The 21,760-nt window shown below is 39.7% G+C and overlaps 1 protein-coding gene across 1 annotated transcript in view; it reads right to left on the reverse strand.

Annotated features, from left to right (window-relative positions):
* SLIT3 (slit guidance ligand 3) overlaps positions 1-21,760 on the reverse strand; it is a 534,848-nt gene that overhangs the window by 160,155 nt on the left and 352,933 nt on the right. The window contains exons 13-14 of the mRNA XM_066612910.1: positions 18,767-18,910; positions 14,615-14,778 (exon numbers count right to left, since the gene is read on the reverse strand). Of these exons, the coding sequence (XP_066469007.1) occupies positions 14,615-14,778; positions 18,767-18,910 (308 nt within the window). The remainder of the gene's footprint in view (positions 1-14,614; positions 14,779-18,766; positions 18,911-21,760) is intronic.

Raw genomic sequence — 21,760 nt, forward strand, 5'->3', positions numbered from 1 at the left:
GCACCTTGGGCCGATGCAAGTCCCTTACGCCAGCCCAGGAAGGTCGCAAACTTGCCATAAGACACATTTGCGCCTCCTGATGAGGAAGCCGCATCGGCACATCCAGATGCACCGACACACGGAGGCTGAATCCAGCCTCCTTGGCCACTTCCCCGCCAAGTCTTGCAAGGCTAGGCCAATGCAAGGGGATAACATAAGTGTGGGGGAGGCAGGGAGGAGACGGGAGGGAAGCATTCCTGGGTGGGGGAGGCTGGGCGGGAGGTGGGGCTGGTATCTGGCAGTGATGCCAGATCCCAACCCCCGTTCCTGGGGAGAACAGAGCGGCTTCAAGCCACTCCATTCTCCTTGGATATGTGCCACCTCCAGAGGTGGCGCAAGTCTGAGGAGACCCATAAAGGCCTGCAGCCCTTACCCGAGGTAAGGGGAAAACCCCTTGCCTCTGGTTAAGCCGCTTCTAGCCACTATCCTGTGCCGGATACAGCACAAGCCTCCTGGCTTGCCTGTTCCAGCACAGAATAGGATTGCGCCCATAGACAAATAAAAGCAGAAAAACAAGACAATCAGCTCAGTTGAAATATGATTAAAACCAAAAAGTCTACTTTGCATGGATAAATATTTTTACAAAATGGAATAACACTAGTGCAGTTGAAAGGAACATGAGTTCCAATCATATTCACTTTAATCACAATAGTTAATGTTTATATTTAGTAAAAATTGTACTTCAGCATTGTGCTGCAGCTGTCAGGTTCCCTTTGACTTGTTTTAATGAAATGCTGCTCTGGTTAAGTTCAATAAACCAGTCTTTTGCAAAAGTAACAACGAGAGGTTTAAATGTGATCTGTGTGCTTACGGCAACCAAAGCTATTAGTGGATATGTAATCAAAGAGTTGCCAGCACAGATCCAATCATGCATTATTTGCCCACTGACTTCATTGTTCATTATGGGAAAAACTAAATATTTTTCTGAAATCATTTATTATGTCCGCCCATCCTAACTAACCTAATTGCTTTTAACTTTTCCAAGATTTGTAGGCCAATCGTAATTGCAACTTCTAATTGTCAATGCCAAAAATCATTTAGATGAGAAAGACTAAAGTTTTAGAACAAAAATTTGGGGAAGAAAAATGGTTGGCGGGTAAAAACACACAACTGAACTGCAAGAGGACCCTGAAACGGGCCATGAAAACATGAACCTTAGCTGGTATTCGCAGAGACTTGAGTGAATATTCAGCCATTAGCATTCTTGATCCAATTTGAAAACACCAACACTACTGTTTGCCATAGCTACAATCTAATGCAACTGTTCTCTGTATGAAATATACACATACCCAAACACTGCCAGGCAGAATATTCCACCTAAGCATGATGCATAAAACTTATAAATCAACTGGTCCAGAGTTCAGTTGCCTGAATGCTAACCAGGACCTGCGAAAGTGGTCACATTAGGCTAGTTAAGGAATGGCCCAAGACTTTCTGACACCTGAGGAAGCATTCCAAATGCAGCCCCCCTTACTTGAAGAATTGTCGGCTTCTGTTTCTCCCACACTCCAACATTCTAGCTCAGCTCTATCTTCCTCTCCACATTTCCTTTTCCTCTGTCCTGCTCTAGAGCAGCAGAGGCAAGTAGATAAATATAGATTGGTACCCCCCCCTCCAACTGCTGCCTGAGGTGATTGCTTCAGTTGGCCCATGGATAGGCCAGCCCCATACTGGTTATTAAGTAGCTGCAGGGGTTACTAGGCAGCTCCCAAGCATAATTCAGAGTGTTAGTTTTGAGTTTTAAAGCCCAAAATGGACCTAGACCCTAGATATCTGAAGAAATGTCTTCTTCCTTACATTCCTCATATGTTACAATCATCCAAGAGGTTGCTTTGAAGGATATGATACTAGTAGACATCCACTGTGTAGCAAGTAGACTAGATTCTTAGGGCACAATCCTAACCCGTGCTGGAACAGGCAGGCTGACTGGTTTGCGCTGTATCCAGCACAGGTTTGATGCGGCCTGGGGTACAACTTGGAGTAAGAAAATTTTAGTCTCCTTCCCCCAAGCAACACCACAGGCAGCCCTGTGGAGCTACTTGGATCTGTGCCTGCGATTTCATGGGTGCAACTCTGAGTGGCCCGAGGAATGCCGCTAAACAGTTCATCCAGTGAGAGTACAACATCTTTATAGTTGATTCATATGAAAAAGCAACAGCAGGAAAACAAAGTGGCAAAGATGTGTTTTTTCTCTCTATAGTCTACCCACATCTTAAGTGTGATGAACTTGTGCAAGTTCAACTTCATGCAGTTGGCAAAAAAAACAAAAACCGCCACTTAAATACTGTAGGCAATTCCACCCACCTTTCTACTTACTAAGTACATGCCCAGGAGGGAGCCTGAGATAGGAGAGTGAAGCAGCTGTTCTTGCCTGTATCTCACCATTTTTAAAGAGAAAGTATGCCTTTTCGCATCTCAGAGATTTTTAAGGCAATTTTGAGTACATGCGTCTTTGGCTTTACACTTCAACCTCAGAACGTAACCCTTGCATATGATGCAGGCTGACTGAAAAGTGTGCATTAATATTTTAAATCTGAGTTATCTAGAGGACTATGGAGTGCAAGGTTATAAATACCATATGCCGTCATCAAGTACTCTGAGTTACCCATCAACCTGCAAGGGAGCAGCAATCAGCAGCCAACAAGAGGAAATTTACTATTTAACTTGAGCCTTGAGATCACTTGGACAGGTGGCAGTTCTATCATGTTATTCCCACTAGGGAAGCTAATGTGAAAGCTAGCCATCTGGTTGTAGTACCAGTTATACGAGTCCATCCATCTCAACATGCACTACTTTATCAGCATGCTCCCACGTGTTTTTAAGTGGTTATGGTGTGATTCAAGACATACAGCATTAAGGATTATGTACAGGCATTCCTTACTTTATTATAAAAATCAGTTTTGGTGATCCCCTGGAAGGCAGCTTGGAAAACTGTATTGTGGAACTATGAAAATATTTCTGAAACATCATAATTAAAGGTTTTGATGAAACCGAAATGTGTGAGACATGGCATCTCGCTCTTTGAAATCAATTTCTTAAGGGCATACTGCTACTTTATTTACATGTATACTATCTGCAATATTTTTCTGAAAATATCTATAACCACTAACTCTTATAGCTTGTGAAAGGACCCAGGTTTGTGGACCAGTAAAATGGTAGTTCCATTCCTTCTGGTCTTACAGGTCTTTGTTGCAAATATTGCATATCTTTTCTTATAAACAGGAAACAGAAACTTTAAGGAGACTAGCATCTCCCCCAACTTTTCATACACATCCATTAAAGAGAAGAGGCAACCCAGAGAACAACTCTCAGTGAAAAAAATAACAGAACCAAAGAGTTCATTTTAAGCTATAAGCAGAAGTGAATAAAGATAATTTACTATTACAGGTCAAGCCTATTTATACACGGATGCCCAAAACAGCACAAAGGTGCATGGGTTCCACAAGAGATGCGTAGAGGTTCTTAAGAAGGCAAATCAATATTTTCTCTGAAGGTAGAAATTTTAAAATAATTGACAGAGACAAACAGACTGCAAAGAAAAAGAGGCAGTAGTTGCATGCACACTGGTACCATGCACACTGTAGACAATTAGCCCTAGATACATTTTAATTGTTGACACAAATGAAAAGCATTAGCATAAAGTGTGCAAGGAGGTGGAACAAAGGTCAGTATTCTAGGGCTATGATGTCAACTACCACTCCTAGTATTCTATTCATTTGCTATGGTTTCAGTTTCAGACAAAATGATGCTATGATTGAATACCAATTTAGTTCAATGATATTTATATCTAATACAAACAGTGATTTTCTCCGTGTTACGCAAACAGTGGACCATGCAGTACAGTAGCCTAATGCACTGTCTAGGTTTACAATATTCCCTTACAGCACAATTCTCTGCATGTCTGCTCATAAGTAAGTCTCATTAGAAATAACAGAACAGAAAAGTACGCTATAGGAAAATGCATATAGAATTGCAGCCTTAATATAATTTTTAAACATTTCAGCACTACATCTGAAACACAACTGAGGGTACAATCCTAAACCCTTATGTCAGTGCTTTCCAGCACTAAGGGCAATGCAGCTCTGAGGTAAGGGAACAAACATTCCCTTACTTGGAGGAGGCCTCCGTGAGTGATGCCCAACTGCAGGATGCAGCACATGTCCCATTGGCACAGCTATGCCAGTGCTGGAAAACACTGACATAAGGGGTTAGGATTGTACCCCTAATCAATCAACTAGATGCCCAACTTGTTCATTTTAAGAGGAATTAATACAGCAAGTTTGCTTGCAAGCTAAGTTTGCTTGCAAGCTCTGTGGCAAAATCACTCCCTGCATTGTCTTCAATTTTGGGGTTTTCTTATTATGAGATCTGTATCCAGCTTTTTAACTGTATGGAAATTACAGTTCCCTTTACCACAGAGCCTCTTTTTCAGTTGTCCTGTCAGTACGAGGAAATCTCTCACCTTTTGATGCTTCTGAAAACAGAAGTGTCCCAGCATGCCAAGCTGCAGGAAAGCATGGAGCCTTCCATGGTGCTTGACAGAACCATGTTCAATTTGTATTGTTCTACCACATGGTTAGATCAAGCACAAAGGAAAATCCCATCAACAGCCAGAATCAGTGTTAGGCAGCCACCAAAGAGAGAGGAGCGTTGAGAGGAAGCAGCATGGAGAAGCACAAGCTGGAGATTTCATTGTGAGCTGTAGTCCACTTCAACCATGCATTAAGGAGCCGAAGTTCAAGAAGTCAATATTTATTGCTACAAATGCAAAAACACTTGCTAGCACAGCCTGTTAGCGTGTGAGAACACCCACCAGAAGATATGACTACAGGTATTATGATAGAAATCCAGTCAAAGACTTACAATGGACAGCCTTCACTGTGTTCAACATACTGTATACAAGGAGCATGGGTAAACTGTGAACATCATCCACACCACCATTATCACATTCATAGAATACTGTAAACCTGTTCATAACTCTAAGAAAACCTCCATTCAGTTTGGTAGAAGCAGCAAACCTCTCTTATGGTCCAAGTATTTATACAAAACTTACAGTATTATAATGAGTTGGATAATCACACTTTAGCCGTGCTCATTTCTTTCCTAAAAGACCACCTCATTTTATAGACGGGGCTTAGGTAAGAACTAATAATTCTGAGAGTATCATGATTGCTTTTTTGCCAAATGTAACGTATAATACTTGAGTCATTTCTTGGTTGAAGTTTGACTAAACATTGGTTACAGTTCGATAGTTTTCTTCTTAACATTCTGTTCCTCCCACATTGTCAGTGTAGGACTTTTAAATCCTCTTACTCGGAATCAGTGAAGCAACAGGCATCTGGCACTAGTGCATTTTTCTGAGCCATTTCCTCCCAAATTGGTAGAAAGGAGAAATCTGATGATGAAGATTATTATTTTAAATACATTTTCAGTATGTTCTGTTCCAGGTCTATATGCCATCTAGCAGATTTTCATTACCTATATCTATAGTTTTGCATACAGAGAAAAAAGTCCTCTTATGAATACTGGAATTTTGGCTTAAATCAAGTTTTTCTACCAATGAGAACAGGAACCTGAGCATTCTGTTCCACTTCCAGCTCACCATCTTAAATACAGTAAAAACTAACAAAACCCCTCACAAATTTTAGGGTTGCTACACACCTGTTTGCTGCTAAAAAAATATACTTCCAAATGGCAGATAGAGCATATGGTTGCCATAACTTATGTCAAGAGGTGATACCATGTGAACTGGAACTCTTGTGTGGCACTGGTTTTCATGTGCTATCCAATCAAAACAAAAAAAACTTTAAATAAGTTATAACAGCAACGCTGAGCTTCCACCATAAAAATCTACTTTTGGGAAAAAGTATTTCCCAAACTGTGGGTCATAACTCACCAGTGGGTTGCGACATGATTGCTGGTGGGTCATGAAACTAACAAGCTGATAGTTGACAAGGCAAATGTATTGAGCCCTACGGAAAGTGAGACTGAGCTACAATAGCATGTTTACTGGCACATAGGTAAACATGCTTCAGTCCACTTTGAAGGGTAGGTTGATAGGAATACAACACCACCAGAGCAGTCCTAATCCGATGAATGCAGGTCCCAAAACACACTTGAGAAGAAAGTTCCCCCTTCCTCAAACTGACAAGGCAAATGTATTGAGCCCTATGGAAAGAAAAGCTGAGCCACACATGCACATTTACTCACACATAGGCAAATGTGCCTTGTCTCCTATTGAAGGTTAGGTGAAGGGGAACACAAGGCCACCAGAATGGTCCTGATCCAATTAATGTGGAGATCAATAAGCACTCCAAAAGGCAGCCCCTCTACCACAGTAAAAAGGATAACAACAGAGGCTTGATAAAAATAGAGGTAAGGTGAAACTTTTTTAAAGCCTTGTAAAGCTAGGTGGTTCCTGATAGAGTGTCATTTTAAAAAGTGGATCGCAGTGCTAAAAGTTTGGGAACTACTACTATACAACTTAGACCTAAGTTCCATTGTATTCAATGGAATTTACTCTCAGCAAAGTGTTACAGGATTGTAGCAGGAATGATAAATTTGAAAGACAGGTGTGAATTTAGTTTTTAAAAAAAGCTCTTAAGGTTGTAATTAGCAAGCTTTTACTGACATCATGGGAATAATATTAACATTGGAACTGTTCCCCTTTAATATACAGCCAGTGTTCTTGTAAGTGAAATTATCACACCTTCCTACCCAAATATACATGGCAAATAAGGTATGCGAGAGTGTGCATGCAATATAATTCCTTTTCCAACATGTGACAGCTATTCAGGAAGACTGTCACCTGTGAAACAGTCCACAATTAAAGAGAGAGACACTGAAATCAGTATTATTTCCTAGTCAAAAGAAGATCTCTATAACCAAGCTTGAAGACACCTGATTTCATTTTTTTTAAAATTTTTATTTTCTGTCATTTATTTATTTATTTAACTCTAATAAACATAAAATAGAAAAACAAATACATACATAAACAAAATTCCAATAAAGCAGCACGAGCGAAGCCAAAACATTCCCATACTTATAATCCAAATACATACAGTCCAAACATTAACAAATGTTAATCTATACCACTAATACTTCAAAATCAATCTTCAAATCCAAAATACCTCAAATCCCCATCCTCTCTCTGATTCAAAAAATCAATAACTGGACTCCAATTCTTCAAAAAGGTTTCTGTTGAATTCTCCCTAAGCAAAATTGTTAATTTAGCCATCTCCGCATAATCCATAAGTCTTATCCACCATTCCTCCACCGAAGGTATATTCATAGTCTTCCAATTTTGAGCATAAAGTATTCTGGCAGTGCTTATCATATACAAAAATAAAACTTCATTTTTTCTTTCCACATACTCATCTGTCATACCTAATAAAAATACTTCTGGCTTCAATTGTATATTTGTTTTTAAGATCAACTGTATCTGTGCATGAATTTGTGACCAATATTTTTTAACTTTTGAACACGTCCACCACATGTGGTAAAATGTTCCCTCTTGTTTCTTACATTTCCAACAACTATTGGACATAGTTTCATACATTTTAGCTAATTTACTTGGTGTCACATACCAACGATAGATCATCTTATATATATTTTCCTTAATGCTAACACTCAAAGTAAATTTTGTCTGTTTTATCCATAATTTCTCCCATCTGTCCATTGAAAGTTCATAACCCACATTTTTTGCCCTCTGGATCATGCATTCTTTAACCTGTTCATCTTCTGTTTCAAACTTCAAAAGCAATTTATATATTTTAGATATTACTTGCTCATCTGATCTTAATTGTTTCTCCAATATTGTCTCTCTCTCTTCAAAACCATATAATTTTTTATCAATTTTAAATCTTTCTAATAATTGTAAATACATAAACCATTGGCAGTCAAAACCCTCTACAATCAATTCCTCTCTAGACTTCAAAATACATTGACCTTGATTACATTTCAATAAGTTCTTATACAATAACCATTTATCTCTTGGTACAGTTCCCAAACCAAAAAGATACCTGATTTCATGATGCCTGGAGAACACCACCATTATAAGGACCCAATCCTATCCAACTTTCCAGCATGTGTGCAGCTGCAATGCAGTCTTGAGGTAAGTGAACAAATGTTCCTATACCTTGAGGAGGCCTCTGTGACTGCCTCCCCAACACAGGAAGCAATGCAGACCCCATTGGCACAACAGCACCGGCATTAGAAAGTTGGATAGGATCAGGCCCTTAAACAGCTTGCACAGGACGTTGAATTTGTATTTACCTTTCCATTATTAATGATTACTATACATGCTTTAGGCCTGCTTTGGGAGTTTGTATTTATTTTCTTGGTTTATAAGCATTTTCTATATATTTGTCAAGTTTATAGGTATATAGGCAACCGCTGTTGTAAGAATTAATGTCACAATGGATGCCACTATGTAAAATACATATTTTGTTATTGCTAAACTTAAAAGGTAGGAGGCACAGCAGTTTATTAACTTGTTCATCCAGTAGTATTCAACATGCAACAATGGTAGTGGTACAGCGGTAAATTATGAAGTGGAGGGTTACATCATGACACATTCCATAGCCATACCCCAGTAGGACTATAGAACAACAAAGCAATCTTTAAAGGCCTTTATTAGAGTGCTTTCTTCTTCTAGCATTTATTCTTATTTTGAACTTGACTGGATTTCTTTTAAAGATCTAGCTAATTTTATGACAAACTCTGAGTGGGCTGCAATTGATTGTATAAAATTAAAAAATATTCCACTTGAATATAAAATATCTATTAGAGAGCTAGTCTCTAAGAACGTTTTTCAGAAGCAAGTCCCACTGTCTTCAGCAGGCCTTCTTCCCAGGTAAATTTGCATAGGATTTTAGTCTTAAAGCATCTTGAGCTACATACTGTCTCTCAAGAGCACTTGTGAAAGACAGTAGCATAAATATTAATATATGCCTACATGCAAATCTTTCGGTTTGGCTCCTGCTGATCCCAATGTTTGTTTTTTTGCCGAAGATCCTTTGAAAAAAACCATTTCATACGCAGCATTTGAGCGTTCCTGCTGACAACATCTCCACTTTTGTTGTAGGGGAAGTCCTTTCTGCTCTCCTTCCACTACACCCCTGACAAAGGGGGGAAACCCCAAATGAAATCCATCAGCTTGGCACCATTTTGGACATGTAGCCAGTGATATCTGAAAACATTCACCATTTTCTACTGAGAAGTTTCCTTTGCAAACTGTTACTGAGAACTCATGCCCAGATCCCAAACAGATCCAATACATGTTTTTGACAGGTTCTGAAAAACAGAGGACGACCTGCTCCGACACACAGAATTCTTCTGTAATGATAGAGGTTGTGTGGAAGGGATACTAAACATTCAGGCACTCATGCCTCGGTCTTCCAGCATCTGTACCAAAGCTGCTCTCTTCAATTTGGGCTGAACTACCAAAAGGCAGCATCTGACAGGGAGAGATTTCTGTTGGCAGATGGCTCATTGTCCTATCTGCATTGTTAGTTGTGGTAGTGGTGTGTATGACAACTATCTGGCATTGTAACAGCTAATTAAATCAGTTAAATGGAACAGGAATCAAATGCCACAGATACGGAGGAAAGGCTTTTGGTAATCAGAGCTTCAAATGAGAATCAAATTCTTATTGTTATGGTAGGAGAAAGCAAAGCTCCAGTGACTCTGTTTCCTTTCATTAGCAGGGAAACCACAGAACATGGACAGATCAATCAACAGCTAGTCAAATGGGAAAGAAAAGAGGATAAAGAAACCTACAAGAGAAAACAGAAAGAGACATTTCTTGGAGTGGAGCAACATTTTTCATGCCATTGGTAGCATTAACTGTAGAGTTGTACACTAATCAAGGAGTCCTGCCAATTTTAAAGCAATGCTAGGCTATCAGTGGGCAAGTACAATCTGCTGCTGGATTCCTTTGATTTCCCTTTAGAAAACAAAAGGTGTATGGCAGTTATCTTAATCAAAGAATGCCAAGGAGAAGAGCCTGCAGAGAGGAAGAGTCTCTGGTGAAATGGGGCTGCCATATCTTGCTGGATATTTGCCAGCTACTGGACAGAGACAGCAGGGGAGAAAATAAACATTACAATTACTAATAATATTTCTATACTGCTTTTTCAATAGAAGTAGTTCACAAAGTGGTTTACATAGTTAAATAAATCATTTAATGGTCCCCTGTCCCCAGAGCGTTCACTATCTTAAAAAATATAGAAAAGAAACCATGTTGGAGTGAAGCGGGACAATTGCTCCCCCCCATTAGATATAATACAACACAATACAATAAAAGGTGCCTCTTTGCCCAGTTACCAACGTCTCCTTTCGAATGAGTGGTTTATTAAAACATGTAGTAATAAACTCCTATTATCTCTCTTAGGTGTTTTAAGGAAATATCTGAATGTATAAAGTAAAAATGCAACGAACATGATACAGCAAATACATCCATTATATAAGAACACTCATCAGGGAATTAACAGCACAATTCTATGCATGTTTACTCAAAAATAAGTCTCATTGAGTAAGGGTGTACAGCTTTGCAGCCTAAGAGCCCAACCCTGGGCTCGGCGCGCCGGTACACCACCAGTGTGCACTGTCACAAAAGTGCCATAAGGTTCATTTGCGGGCCCTACCACTAGGCAAATGCTGCTGGTAGCCCAGCGCTGGCCGGCATGGACCGTCAAGCAGCAGAGAAGTAAGCGGGGAGTGGGGGGAGGTGGGGGGGAGGCGGATGGAGAGTGGGGAGGAGGCATTATGGGGAGGCGAGCAGAGGGTGGGGGTGGTGTGCTGGGGGGAGGGAGCGGAGAGGGAGAGAGGTGGGATTGGTGGAGCTATGCTCCACCAGATCCAAAGCCTCTGCATCGAACTCACCGCCCAACATGGTGGCACTAGATTCACTGTCAACCTTTTTGTTGGCAGTGAATCAAGTAGCCCCACTGCGGGCTACTTCATTTACCCAGGGGAAGGAGATGAAAGTCCCCTTCTTCCAAGGAGCTCCTGGCGACTGCCTGAAGCACGCAGGATGCGATGGTAGCCATTTTCGGTGCCGCTACAATCGTGCATCCCAGGCAGCTCGGGATTGGACTGTAAATTGCTTCTAACTCTCTGTTGAGTATAACACCAGGAGTTCCTCTGTGCAATGCCTAGAATAGCCTTCTCTCATCAAGCATTAATTTTTTTTAGCAGTTTTGACTATTTATTCCTGTTTTTAGGTATGCAAAAGTCTAACTAAATCCTTAACCATCATCATATCATTCTCAAGACCACATCCTCAGGGCTTTTGTTTTTGATCTGAGACAACCAACCCTAAGCAATTTAGGGAAAGATGACAGACAGTACAGCTTTGGGCTGCTCATTTATAACATTTTGCATAGTTGCCAGGTGCTTTGCTGGGTTATGACCTTTCATTTTCACTCAAGAGCAGATACAAAGTAGCTAGATATTGTTCTGATCTAAGCTAAGAGGAAGAACTGTTGACTTTGCTTATTTCATGGTTCTAAAATATTCTCTTTTATTCACTCACAATCCTAGTCAGACCAGATTTCTTCTGCATAGCAAGGTCTAAATATTTGTTCTTTAAAAAATTAAACCCAACCCGTGACACTCTTACTGAAAACAATTTATTGATGCTAAATACAAATCAAACATTTTGCAATCAGGATATCACTCTAAGGGTGCAGTCCTAACCCCTTATTTCAGTGCTTTCCAGCACTGGCATAGCGATTCCAACAGGACGTGTGCTGCATCCTGCAGTTGGGTGTCACTCATGGAGGCCTCCTCAAAGTAAGGGAATGTTTGTTCCCTTACCTCAGAGCTGCATTGCCCTTATGTCAGTGCTGGAAAGCGCTGGCATAAGGGGTTAGGACTGCATCCTAAATGTATGAAGGAATTTAACAAACTCAAAACCACCAAAGGATGCCTGGATCCCTGAGTTCCCATAGTTCAAAACAACACTGTATTTTAATTTCACCCTCTATCCTTTGAAAAGTTATAAGTATCAGAAGCTAAAAAAAGAAGCTATCAAGTAGTAGCGGCTTTAGAAATGAAGAGAAACACACCATACCTCCACGTAATTAAAAGCCATTTACTCCTGGATTGGGTTATTCCCAGTTTCAGCAATAAGAAACTGAAGCTCTGACTGACCCAAGGCCAACCAATGTACCCATAGCAGAGAAGAGACATATTGAAACTCTTGATTTCCAGGACCACACAGGCTCTCTTCAACAGCAGAGCTCACTGTCTAATTGCTTCATACTAGATCTGGCTTCCAAATGTCACTGGATCAAAATAGCAAGTAAATTTTAAAAAACTGCCACCACAACTCCAAGTTATGTATGTAATTGATATCCATAGGTAGGTATATAATAAACGACGAAACATTATTGTATTAATATAGGGTTGTTTATGGATGAAGGCTAATTGAGGAGAAAAAGAGTGCATATAATTCTCTCTCACATAAAACCAGAGTCTTCTGACATTTGTACTTAAATCAACAAGCATGAAATCCATCAGAACCCTTTTTCAGGTGAAAAAAACAAACAAACATGAAGATAATAATGACATTAATTTTTTCTTCTCAATCCAGTTAATGATTTTCTGTAACAACAAACTCTACCTATTCTTGATGTTTGCTTGAAATAAATACTGTATTGTATTATTTCTATGTACAAACTAGAGACGAGCAAATAAAGACTTTTGCCTTCAAAAGGCAATGTCTCTGGACCGATGCCTGGAAGATGAGACACACACTAACAACAAAGAATACTGATTGAGAATGGAGAAATCTGTCTATTCCATTTCAAGTCAGCTCTAGAGGTCTAGATATGATAAACATTAAAGCATTTATCAAATCCTGCAGATCAATTTTAACAATTTTTTATTACTTCAACAGCAGTTTTGTTTGAATCATTAAAATCATCAAGATTTGGTCAACAGGCAATTATTGTGCATCAGACATCAGATTTTGACTACTCTGTCCTTCAAAAATTATTTCAGCAGTTACCTGCCCATACTTTTTCATGAAGCCCTTTTATTACCAAAAAAAATTATTCAATGAACACATTAGAACCTGTTTTCCCAAATACTGCATTCATTTGAGAATGCCCCAACTAAACACGCTGTAGTTGGGAAAATATAACACTTTTCATTCAGCAATCACATTCTTTATTATTATGACAGCAGCGTGGAATAGGGTTGCACAAGTTTCCACTGCCAGTACTAGGGTTCTGCTTTAGAGTCCTGATAGCTGCTTTACAGCTGTTGCAAACGATGCTCTGGCAACTTCTGAAATGTGGCTGGACAGGCCAGAGTGGCCCCATGAGCAGTGGTAGGGTGAGGAAGGCCCACTGATCCAGATTATGTTGGCAGGAAGATCAGAATGGGAGAAGTGATGGGGGCATGATGGAGACAGGAAGGTGTGGCATCCAGCACAGGTGACTAGTGTTGATTGCTATCCCCTCCAGGAGCAGCCAATGCCCCCTTTGTTTCCTTGGACTTGAGCCAGCTAAGGAGCTGGTGCTGGTCCGAGGAGACCCACTGGCAATCAGAAGGCTTATGGAGGTGTAGGGGGAAATATTTTCCCTTTCTCCTCCCAAATTTCCTGATCTGGCCCCCCACCATAGCATACAGCACAGCTTCGTTTGGCACAGCTGCATGCTATGGCGGGGAAAGGGATAGGATTGAGCTCTTTTTTAAATTATATTTGTCAGAACTTGGAAATTGTGTAATTCCCTGCACTGAAGTCCTGCCCAAGATGCTTTGATACTTTGACATTCGAATGACTGCTATTACACTTTTGTATTTTGTTTTTATTCTCTAATGGTCTTTTAATTATTTGTAGGTTGCTTTTTCAAAAAAACTTTTGTTGTGAGCCTGGGCACCTTGCTATTGGAAGGGGAATGGCAGAATATAAACATTTGAAAATACATACATTAATAACTTCTCTACCTAGAACTTTGTCATGTCGCAAATTGGTAGCGATGCAATTGCCTCGAAAATATCTACATCTAATATTTGCAGAGGGATATTGCACTATGATCACTGAAACATCATATATGAGGATCACAGAATGGCTAAAACAAGCTTGTAATACTGTTTTAGTGATTGGTAGAAAAGTCCTCCCCACAAATAGTTTATCTGTTCAGTGAGTATTTTCTTATGAATGATGTGAGCAGAGCTGTCAGAATTTTGCTCAAAGTACATCTGAATTCTTTCATTACTAAAACACATAAATAAAAAACAGACATTTACCACACAGGATCATCTGGACCATATCTTTGTTGCAGCCAGCATATACAGTGCTGCATTCCTTTCAAAATTACATACTATCTTTTAAACAACCAACTAAATAATTCAAAATGCAAGCTAAAGGTTGGTCTCTCTTTTAATGCATAAGGTAAATAGGTTTTCTGGTGGAGTAATCCAATTGCCTAAATTTAATTTTAGAAAGATGCTCCATAATACCCATTATAGCAAACACTGTCCTACAGATTTGATTAGCAGGCTCTTTGGACCTGCTTATTTCTGAGCTGAAAGTGCAGCACAGCCTAGATAAATAAATTACCTGAGCAACGGAACTTCTTGCTCTTGATCTGGCTGATTCGCTTGTTGGCAAGGCGACGTGGGCTACTGCATCGAGCGCCGCTGGTTTCTATTGGATTATCCTGCAGGTAATCAGCCAGCCACTTCAAATGGCAGTCGCACACAAATGGATTCTGAGCTAAATGCCTGCAAGAGGGATGGGATGTTTAACCAGAAGTGACCTGTGACACTGTGCTCCATCATGGTGGTTTTCCTTTTTCTTTTTACAAATATAAAATTGAAGAGTGGAGTAATTGAATCAGCTTCCAGTACACCAGGCCTGGCGGAAGCCACATGGAGTTGTAACTTGAATGGAAGAAATTCTATGAGCCATCTTATTATTTAGTTCATAAAGTCTATAGGGAGCCCTTTCAAGAAGGAAACAAAAATTAATATAGCAAAACCTGCTTTTAAAGGGTACAGACCTTCTGTCTCCGAAAGCCATAGCTTTCTGACATAAGGCACTGCATTTTTTAGAAATGCTAGAAGAATTTATTGCAAAGCTGAAGCTTTCCAGAAATCAAGATGTGGTTGTAGGCAAAGGTGCAGATCTCCTCTCAGGACTGAAATTAAAATCTGAATACATTGGTCAGAATAAAACCTTTTCTAAAAAGAGAACTCTGCCTTTGAAAGGCTTCAGCAAACCAAGCAAAATTTTATTTACACTTTTTCTTTGGAAATATCTTCAGCAAATCAAGCAAAATTTTATTTACACTTAATCTTTGGAAATATCTATTATATTTTATCTGAGAACTTCAGTTTCTTAGAATGATGTGAAATGAATAAATGGGACTGAATTCCTCTTCAGTTTGTTCCTGTTTCTATTAAGCCAACTGCAAAATGTAATGACTTCCATATAAATATATATGGAAATGACTTTAAAAAAATGCTTGGGGCATTTGGTGGGCCGCTGTGAGATACAGGAAGCTGGACTAGATGGGCCTATGGCCTGATCCAGTGGTGCTGTTCTTATGTTCTTATGTAAAAAGGTATATAAATCACTTCAATATAAAACTCTTCAAAGGCATCGCACAGTTTATTGTTTTATATTCACCTGAGCCAATTACCTACAATAATCCTCCTTGGCTGCCTATTTGGAGGACTGAGAATGAGTTTCATGCTATGTGCCAAATTTAACAGAATACTTCCTGGTTTGCCTGATTGGACATAATGCCAAACTGTGATTTGATCAAACTGTGCTTTAAGTAAGCACAGCAAATTAGAATTACAAAGCACATTTTGATTCTAGTTTGCAACTCTGGCTTAGAGGGCTTACTCAAAGAACAGCTTGCTGGTTTGCATATAGCAGCCAAGTGTGGTCTGATCAAGCCAGAAGTGTTCCATGAAGTCAGACATACAAAAGGAGGAAGGAATATGTAAGCAAGCACAGGTTTCATTCACAATCCATTAAAGGGATCAGAAACATGACACCTGAAAACAAACAATGGGTGCCACAAGCTGATATACACAGAGTGCTATGAAGAGGGGAGGCTGTACATGGGAAACAATAGAAGGGATTTTTTTATTATTGTACTAACAAATTAGGAACAAATTATTTCCAATTATTTCAGTAAAATATGACTGCTATTTTATGGCAACCACTGAATCAAGAGCTGTTAACGTACACTGACTTCCCTTCTCAGCAAATATTTACAGGATTCTCAAAGTCCAAGTAAGACTTTGGGAACCATTGGGCTATATGCATCAAGGGTTAAACAATGTGCTACTTGGGGAGAGAGCACTGCTGCCCAGTCACCATTATAGCCAGACCTTGACATTTATTTATACATCAAGTAGCAGTCTCTAGGGACTCTAAAAAGTTTGAGAACCACTGTATATGGGGATAATAATACTATATTTAACAAGGATTACAACCAGATAATACATCTGTAGTACTAAAATACTATTTGAACACTTGAAAAGAGCTATATACATTTTTATATTATTGTTAATGACACAATCACATTATGTGTTACAAAACACTTTTCAACTGTCCAAGTTGGCTCAGAACCTATCTCCTGAGAGATCACCTGTCAGCTCACCAAGCCCTGGCGCTAAGTCCCTCCTAATCATATATTTTTTTTAACCAAAAACATTTCTCATGGAGCCTAGAAACCTGGCTTATTTAGAAAAAAATTAATTCTCACAGCCTTGTGAAGAAAGGCTGTCCAAGAAAATGTCAAGAAATGGCATATATAGCATATTGAATAAAAATAAAACCATTTTGACTCCTGTCTTAATCCTTATAACCTGATACCATCTTTCACTGTAAGACATAAAGAAAACAAAAATATATCAAATTAATATTTTGAAAAATAATATTTTAAAAGGGACTAAATGACCAAAAAAGGTATGATGATATGTAGCATTTGCTCTGCGAGAGTGGGAATGTAATTTTAAATGAAATTTCATTATCCATGAAATATGCAGCTTTGGATAGGGATTGATACTGAATACCTTTAGGTCACACAAAGCCAGTGAGTACATGTTCTAAGGGAATGTAGTTTAAGGCCAGGGTCCAAAGAAAGGGTAAGTATGTGCCAGAGACAATCACATATTCAGCTGGAGCTCTGCTTCTGATTTGGGATGCGACTTTTTAAAAGACATAATTTTTAGTTCTAGATGTTAGGCAGAAATGCTGTCATGAAACAGACAAGAAAAACTCTGACTAGAACTGCTTAGCCTATTGTTGGAGCCTAGTCTAAGGGCCCAATCCTGACCAGTGCACACCAGCTGGGCTAGCACCACCACTCAGTGGTCGCGCGGGCTGCTGGGCAGCGGAGAGGTAGGTGGGAGTGTGGGAAGAGGCGGGGAGGAAGTGATCCAGAGAGGGGGGAGGTGGAGGGAGGGTAGGGAGAGGGCAGAGAGGAGGCATGCCGGGAGGAGGGAGCGGGGCGGGAGGGAGGCAGAACTGGTGGATCCTGAGCCTCTGTGTCGGACAACCCTTGGTCATCATAGAATTGAGCAGCCCCATCGCGGGACTACTCGCTTTACATGAGGGAAGAGGACAAAAGTCCCCTTCTCCCGAGGAGGCAGCGGCGGCTGCCTGAGGCGTGCTGGATGCTGTGGCACCCATTTTCGGCGCTGCTGGAGCCTTGCACACTGGGCAGCTCAGGATTGGGCTGTAAGTATACTATATTTAATTCATTTTGAGTCTGTTCATATCACCAATTTTGTTCAGAACATGATGCTCCCTTACTTTAGAAAGTGAGGCACATGTACATGTATAATAAAAAGATTCTATGAACCCTCATTGATTGCAAGGAGTGGTGTGACACAATAGTCACACTACCAGCTCATGGTGACAGCAGCTGCAACAGGCCAATAGCATGAGAAGAGAAAAGTTTCCACCATTGGTAGCAACATGAAGGATCACTGACAACAGCAGTATCAGGAACAAACAGAAATCTCCATTACTACTATCCTTTATCCCTTCATTGAAGTGACACCTCAAGCGTTGAATGGGGAGTTCTGACAGGCTTCCTCTTTTTCTGTCTTTAGATGAACTGTTAAGATTTTTATTTAAGAAGGCATTTTGAGTTTAATGCTATTCTCTTCACTGGCTTGTTCCTGCTTTTTTTAAATTGTTTGTTCTATTGGCTCTGGTACTGATAGGTTGAATGGTTTTGGATTCTGATTGATTGTATGCTGGTTTGAATACTTTCTTTTTTTTATAAAAGAGGTTTATAAATCACATAAAATGTTTTCTTTCCTTTATTTCTGTTTTCCTTTCTACGCAACCTATGTTTCCTTCCATCTCTTTGTCCCCTTTTCTAATCCTTGCCATGTGAACCTTTCAATCCCTCTCCCTCAGATGGAATTAAACTGGCTTTGTTGCACATGAGCATAAGTGTTTGATTTCCGTCCCTGGTCCTCAGGCAGACCTAATGTTACCCAGGATTAAGGGACTGAAAGAGGACCAGAGACTCAAGCGCACGCTTCTTCTTGAAAACCTCTATAAGCGTGCTGATTGATTGATTGATTGATTGATTGATTGATTGACTGATTGACTGATTGATTGATTGACTGATTGATTCATTCATTCATACCCCGCTTTATCTCCCTAACAGGCATTCAAAGAGGCTAATTTGGCTGCATGGGAGGAGATCCAAATGTAATATTCTTGAATACTCACAGAGTTTGAATTGATTGTAGAGGGGCAAAAAGTCCTCTGCTGATGGTCTGTAGTTTATTGTCATAGAGAGATAGCAAATTGAGATTATGCAGATCTTGAAATGTGTTCACCCTCAGACAGTTGATTTTATTGGCATTGAGAAGCCTGTAAGTAAAGAGAAGAGATTTAAAATATACACATTCCTGAGTATCATATAAAGCAAGCCTGAACTCAGAGATTTGTCTCAGACAAAACCTTATAAAGAGCAGGGAATCTTTGTTGATATCTTTAGCCTATCTAGTTCCATCAGAAAGCAACCATGCATAATATAGTTGTTATAGATATGTATAAGTCCTGACCATTTTTCTAAGATTCTTGAATACTCCCAGGATTCTCTTCACTAACGTCAAATTATAACATGCTGTTATATGCAATACGGAAATGTTCAGCTAGCAATTATTATTCCCATACAGACAGAACCACACATCCCAGAGTTCTTCGGGATGCCTATTAAAAAAAGAGTAAATCACAAGAGTACGCATATCCTAAGAAGAGTCAGATCCATGAACAAGAAGCTTCAAAAACCTTGACAGACTTTCTGAGAAATAAAAAAGTATGTATTTCGTAACATTTCACTACCAAATTCTATAAGGTGGCATAGATACATTTTCTACTATTTGTACATCAACTTCACAAAGTAGACTGGCTCTAATGTGGAATTTCTGTGTTGTAACAATACAGTGTGAAATTGAACCTAACTCCATGCACGGGAGATTTTCAGCTGTCAGAGGTCTCCTTGGAGTAAGGGGACATTTGTCCCCTTGTCCTGGTGTAAGCCAGGACAACTTGGCTTGCTTGGCTTGCCAAGTTGCTATGGGGCAACTTGGACCTGTGTCAGTTCAACTGCTGATGCAAGTCTGTATTTCTCCATGAAAGAAGATGAAGCCCAGAAAGGGTTCAAGATTTGGCATGTGCTTTTGCCACCAATCCTGCCCCCACTTCAGGTCTTTACTCTGTATTAAGTGATCCTCTGTCTTTGCATATAAACACAAAAGTGATTCTGTAGATAACAGTAAGACCCACCTAGTCCTGAATTCTTTGCAAGGTGGTCAAACCGGATGCTCAAACTAGAATCTGTAATTTTTCAATAAGAAGGCAGACAAGCTACTAGACAGACACTCATTGCATGAATTATATGAGTGTGAGCTGGGGGTGTTAGAAGTGTCCTCACTTGTGTGGTACCTAAACTAGAACTGGCTGGTAGCCTACACAAACTGAGTGCATGCCCTGCAATATGCTCCAGAATCCATGGCAGGTATACAAGGGGATTATTAAAAGACCAAATGTGAAAATGGTCTCCTAAAGGTAGGAATTTTGAAAGCCATTCTATTTGGACATTATTATTAGTAGTATTAACTTTATTTATATCCCGCCTTTCTCCTCAAGGGACCCAAGGCAGCTTACAACAATTAAAAACACACATTAAAAACATGATTTAAAACAAGGTAAAAACATATTAACAGACATCTTAAAAAACAGCAATCAGATAAAAAGTTTAAAAGAGCAACCAGCAGCAATTTATAAAAAGAACCCATGGCTGTAACCAAGTATTAAAAGGTGTTTAAAAAATGTTGTTAAAATGGCCAGGAACTCAGAAGGCTTGTCTAAAAAGAAAAGTCTTCAGGCCTCTCCGGAAAGTTTCAAGAGAGGGAGCAGTTCGTAAATCAAGGGGCAGGGAATTCCATAGTGTTGATGCCACTACTGAGAAGGCCCTATTTCTTGCCGCAGCCCCCTCGCTGGGCGGTGACACTGGTAAAATGGTCAAAATTAGTAACAAACACATACTGTGCTGCATTATAAAAGATTCTACCACTTCTCAATTACATAGAAACATTTTATAGCTCACACTGAATGTACACAACACTACTGTGCTGCACCAAACTAAAACCTCATCTTGTAAAGCAAAAAAATATGTCAGAGCTTGCAAAAAAAAAATACACTTCAGCTGAGGCTTTTTCAAGCACGTGCACTGAAGTGGCAAGTAAATAGATGAGATAATCAACAGCACTTCTGCACAATAAAGATATTCTCCTGCTTGAATTATTAACTTGAGTACAGTTTTGAGCATTTCACATTTAAATAATCTTCTGAGCTCCCAAAACAGAATTATTGAAAATAATTGGTTTGATGGAGGGAAGAGAAATGTTGATGTAGTATTTACTCTCAGCAACATTTTAATTTACCGATCCAAGATGACAAGTGAGCAAACTACAGAAGAATAACTAGATTACTCTTAGTTTGGAAGAGCAGGTTAGCAGTCTTAGTACACTCAGGAGACTACCGATTGGCTTCTGTCATTGTCAGATAGACAAGAAATCATTTTAAGTACACTAATAACCTGAGAGACTATCAGAGGGACAACCGCACAGAGCTTATACAAAGAGATTACTTTTTTCTCTTGCCTGTCTCTTATCGCAGTATCATTAGCAATTCTCCTATAATTAATAGCACATGTGTTCTGTGATTAATGAGGTATATCCTGAATGACAGGTATTTAATAAAAGTGAGAATGGGTAAAACTATATGGGGGGAAAAGAATTAGACCAAATTAGACTGGGCATGCTCTACTACCTTGAGAAACTGTAGCTGTGCTCAGATAAACTTCACAATCTCTACTTAAGGACTGGATATCTTTAAAGGATGCTTACAACCCAAATAAAGAAACATTAAATGTTGAAGAACAGGAACACAGTCATGTCTCAGCATCTGCGGATAATGAAATCCATGGACTGATACAGGATCTCCAGACGTGACTACAGGTGCCCTTCAGGGACATCTGAAGGTGTTCTGAGACACAGGGAGCCTGCATATGTCCTCCCCACATCTCAGAAGAGCCTGTCTGAGGCCTCTAAGATACACTTCTGGTTATAGGAAAAAACAGAAGTGTGCCTTGGAGGCCTCTGGCAGGCCTTCTGAGAGGAAGTGCATGGCCTCCCCACGTCTCAGAACACCTCT

The sequence above is a fragment of the Tiliqua scincoides genome, chromosome 2 (assembly GCF_035046505.1).
Source record: "Tiliqua scincoides isolate rTilSci1 chromosome 2, rTilSci1.hap2, whole genome shotgun sequence".
NCBI classification, from domain to species: Eukaryota; Metazoa; Chordata; class Lepidosauria; order Squamata; family Scincidae; genus Tiliqua; species Tiliqua scincoides.